The sequence below is a fragment of the Sinocyclocheilus anshuiensis genome, unplaced genomic scaffold (genome assembly GCF_001515605.1).
Source record: "Sinocyclocheilus anshuiensis isolate Anshui unplaced genomic scaffold, SAMN03320099.WGS_v1.1 scaffold1406, whole genome shotgun sequence".
NCBI classification, from domain to species: domain Eukaryota; kingdom Metazoa; phylum Chordata; class Actinopteri; order Cypriniformes; family Cyprinidae; genus Sinocyclocheilus; species Sinocyclocheilus anshuiensis.
In genome coordinates, this window is record NW_015557146.1 from 414979 (window position 1) to 419381 (window position 4403).

A 4403-nucleotide genomic window follows, 5' to 3' on the forward strand; every position below is an offset into this window, starting at 1 on the left:
ATGACGTCAAAGCCCTCCTCCTCCTCCTCCTCCTTCTTTTTTTTTTTTTTTTTTAATTAATTTTTTTATTGCATATGAACATATATAACAGTAAGAGAAATACAACTTTGCATATAAATGCCACCAGTACACAAGATTACAAGTAAAATAAAAAAATAGCCAGAGGAAGAAAGAAAACATAAAATAAATAAAACAACTAAAATAATGAAGACGGTACAGTTTACTTGTCTATTTCAAATTTGCAGATAATGTTAGAAGTCCTGAGAGCTTTTTTTGTTTTACATTTATATACCATATTACAGTATTGCTTAAATTCGTTGATAAAATCAAAAAAAAAAATTGGTTTACCACACGACCACTTCATTTTGTGTATATGAAACTTCCCCATTACAACCAGTAATTGAATAATATACGCTTTATCCTTTTCTATCCCATAATCATCAACATATATCATTATATCAGACCCACCCAGTTTAACAGCTGTATTACGTTTTCTTGTAATGAAATTCTCAACATCAACCCAAAATATCTTTGTATAGATGCAATGAAAAAATAAATTAAAAATTGTTTCTTTTTCGTTACTACAAAATTCACAGGAGTAGTCAATATTCAATTTAAAACGTTCCAATATATGTTTCACCGGATAAATTCTATGCAATATTTTGAAGTCAACAAATAATATAAGACTATTCCTCCTTCTTCTTCTTCTTCTTCTTCTTCTTCTTCTTCTTCTTTGGAGTTTTACGGCAGTTACATCAACGCCGTCAGATTTTGTCACTTTTCAAATTGGAAACTGTTTATGTGTTTGACAATTATTTATATATATATATATATTATAGTAATAATGGATTCGTAAATACAAATTTAAATTATAGAAGTATACAATTCTATTTTTAATCTTTAGTTATAGCTAAAATATAATTTAAATACAAAATAAAATCTTACATATGGCATAGATGTAAAATCATATTTTGTTTTACAGGGAAAAATCTACATGAGTTATAAAATGATGAAATAGTACATTTATATTTAGTACATAAGTACGTTTACAGCTTTTCTGAAACAGACACTGAGGATATAGTTCTATAGCCTAATTTTTAAAAGTTTTATTTACAATAAAGAACCATTTTAAGATTTATTTTTGATTAGAAATTATGGTTTAACTCGGTCTCCCGTGCAAGAACCATCTTATTAACTGACATGCTTTCATATTTCTGTTTTGTTTTTATTATACTCCAGTGCTTTTTATTGTATTATATATGAACCACGGAAGCATGTTACGCTCATTCCCCTGATGCTCATTATAATATGCAAATACGGGGCGTGGCGTCGCCTCATGCCGTCATCAGCACCGGACAGCGGCGCGGGAAAGACCATGAAATTGCTCCTTCTGTTGCTATTCCAGCAATTCCTCCTTGGTTGTTCCCTATGCCACTAATTGATTTACAAATTCACAAAGTAATAAAAAACTGGTTTGCCAAACCGCCATAAAACACCAGAAGAAGAAGAAGACAGCGGCGCGGTCACGTGCTCCTCGCGTAGAATCCTCCAGATCAAAGATGGCGGCGTACATGCGAGTGTGGAGCTCGTACAGTCCAGCGTCCAGAAGCGCCTCCTCAGCCATGATCAGAGCCGGCTTAGACGCACTCTTCCCGCGCTCCTACTCCAGCATCTCCAGCAGGGCGTCCTCACGCAGCGCCAGGACCGCAGCATCCGTGCTGACTGACAGCTGGAGTCGGGTCACAGCGGCGGGCTCCGCGGGCTCCGGCTGTCAGCGGCGCTTTCTCTTCGGGAGCAAGGGCAGCGGGTTTTCCGGAGAGGACGGAGGCGAGAGCAGCGCGGGGTCCGCCGGAGATGAGGAGTCTGGAGGTGATGAAGGTCCCTACACTCCTCCTCCTCCTCAGATGACAGCGCTCACCCCGATGCTAGTCCCCGAGCTCTTCCCGAACGTGCCGCTCGTCGCGGTCAACAGAAACCCGGTGTTCCCGAGATTCATCAAAATCATCGAGGTGACCGAGGCTCATGACGGACCTTATTCTTCAGAGAAACGAGCGCGCCGCCATCTTTACAATGTTGTCTTTGAGCTTCCGTTTGCTCTGTAGGTTTCCATGGCAACGCGCTCTAAGCGTAATTTAGCTGCTAACTTAAAGATAACAAACGTTATCGTGAGCATTGCAATGTTTAAGGCAAATGTTTTAATTAATGTCAGCAGACCAGGGAGATTTTAAAACGAGCGGTTCAATCATAAACCCGTCAGATCACACTGTGGAAATACAACAAGAACAGACCGAAGACAACAACAAACGCGTCGCTAAAAAAAGGGGCGGGGCTACATAAGGGCAATAGGAAAATAACGGTTATTAGAAATCGAAAAACGGTTAAATTATGAGGTATGTCGGTGTAGTTTGCATTTAAAGACACGAAAGTCGATGTTTTGCTGCGGTTTTACTACAGCGTTTACTTCGTTGATAATTTTTTACATTATTATTTAATTTTATTTATGTATTTTTGTATTATTGTTTGCATTTAAAGACACAAAAGTCAATGTTTTGCTGCAGTTTTACGACAGTGTTTGCTTTGTTGATCATTTTTTACATTATTATTTAATTTATTTATGTATTTTTGTATTATTGTTTGCATTTAAAGACACAAAAGTCAATGTTTTGCTGCAGTTTTACGACAGTGTTTGCTTTGTTGATCATTTTTTACATTATTATTTAATTTATTTATGTATTTTTGTATTATTGTTTGCATTTAAAGACACAAAAGTCAATGTTTTCATGTTTTACTACGGTGTTTACAGACTAGTTGGCATCTGATTTAACCTGTGGTTAAATATTTAGTACTTGGATATTTGATATCAAGTAGTATTATGTCATATACTGGAGAAAAATTAATATAAAACGTTTTCTTACAATTTTTTCGGATTTTATGACATTGAAAGCAGGGAACTGTTATCTTGATAATCGATTAATTGATTAATAATTGATTTATTTTGAAAAATGATACAAATTATTGTTGTTTAAAGAACTGTTATTCCACATTTGTTAATAAAATATTTGCGTATATAAATATTGCATAAAATAATAGTCCATTATATATATATATATGATATATATATATATATATACACAAACATACATGTATATATTTTAAAAACATGTACATGTATATTTTTTTTATTCATATACAATTTATATAATATAAATATTTTATATATAAACAAAACATTTATTTATTTATTTTATTATTTTTTTAAATATACATGCATGTGTGTGTAATTATATATATATATATATATATATTATTTTGGATGCGATTAATTGTTTGACAGCACTATGAAATATGAATGTAAATTAAATGTTTATTCAATTATATTTTTACGTTTATTTAAATTTTAAAATTAAAAGTGTATTTAAATGTAAATTTTATTTAAATTTTTATTTAAGTTTATTTAAATTCCATGTTCCATCATAAACCTCTAGAGGGAAATTAGATGTTTTTTTTTTAATAATGAATTTGTTTTGCAACAAAAATGTGCAACATCTTTTGCTTCTTTGTGGACTGATTGAGATGAATGCATGTTTCAGGGACGTTTTCTGACCTTTTTGTCCGTGGTTTCCCAGAATCCGCATTAATAAGCAGCTGGACGTGGAGCCGGAGGAGCCGGTGTCACTGCAGGAGGAGGGCGAGCAGCCGAAAGCTGAGCGGCGGAAGCAGAAGCGATCGCGCAAGGACTCGGCTTCGCCGCCGGAGCCAATGGAGGAGAAGGTGCGGGAGGCCCAGTTTGTGGTGGAGGCGCTTCCTCTGCCCGGCGTCCTCTTGGTGGAGGTGGACAACGTGGTCCACGAGGAGTTCCAGGTCACAGAAGAGGTCAAGGTCAGTGTCCGGTTAGTGTCATTATAGTTTTTATTAGTATTCTGAATTAGGTTTTATTTTTTATAGTTTCTGTTTTTTAAAGTTTTAATTCAATTCAAGTTTATTTGTACAGCGCTTTTCACGATACTAATCATTGCAAAGCAACTTTACAGCAAATTAAGTTTCTACAATATTTAGTGGTAGCTTATCAGTGGCGACTGTCAGTCAATGTACATATTGCAGAAATGTACGGAAAAATCAATTAAAAACATAATCAAACAGACGATGAACACTATTAACAGCAATTATTATATGATACAATCAAACTTATATCAAAATGTGGTAGTTCTGTATGTTGTTTCATGGTTGGCATCATCTGAGGTCCTCTGAGCAGTGCAGAGACTGTAAAATTGGGGTAATATGATCATCAGTTTTAATGGTTTTGTAGTAGGACTGCACGATAAATCGAAATGGAATCGCGATTCGACAGAAGCTGCGATTGTCATGCGTATCTTTCAGTGAAGCACGGTTCTGTGATCAGCAGT

At 35.1% G+C, this 4403-nt stretch overlaps 1 protein-coding gene across 2 annotated transcripts in view; it reads left to right on the top strand.

The window, feature by feature from the left end:
- The first annotated feature begins 1516 nt into the window (after positions 1-1516).
- The window catches only part of lonp1 (lon peptidase 1, mitochondrial), a 15838-nt gene continuing 12951 nt past the window's right edge, over positions 1517-4403 (top strand). For both annotated transcript variants that reach the window (XM_016473260.1, XM_016473261.1), the window contains exons 1-2: positions 1517-2098; positions 3627-3879. In XM_016473260.1, coding sequence (XP_016328746.1) covers positions 1560-2098; positions 3627-3879 — 792 coding nt within the window. In that variant the 5' untranslated portion in view covers positions 1517-1559. The remainder of the gene's footprint in view (positions 2099-3626; positions 3880-4403) is intronic.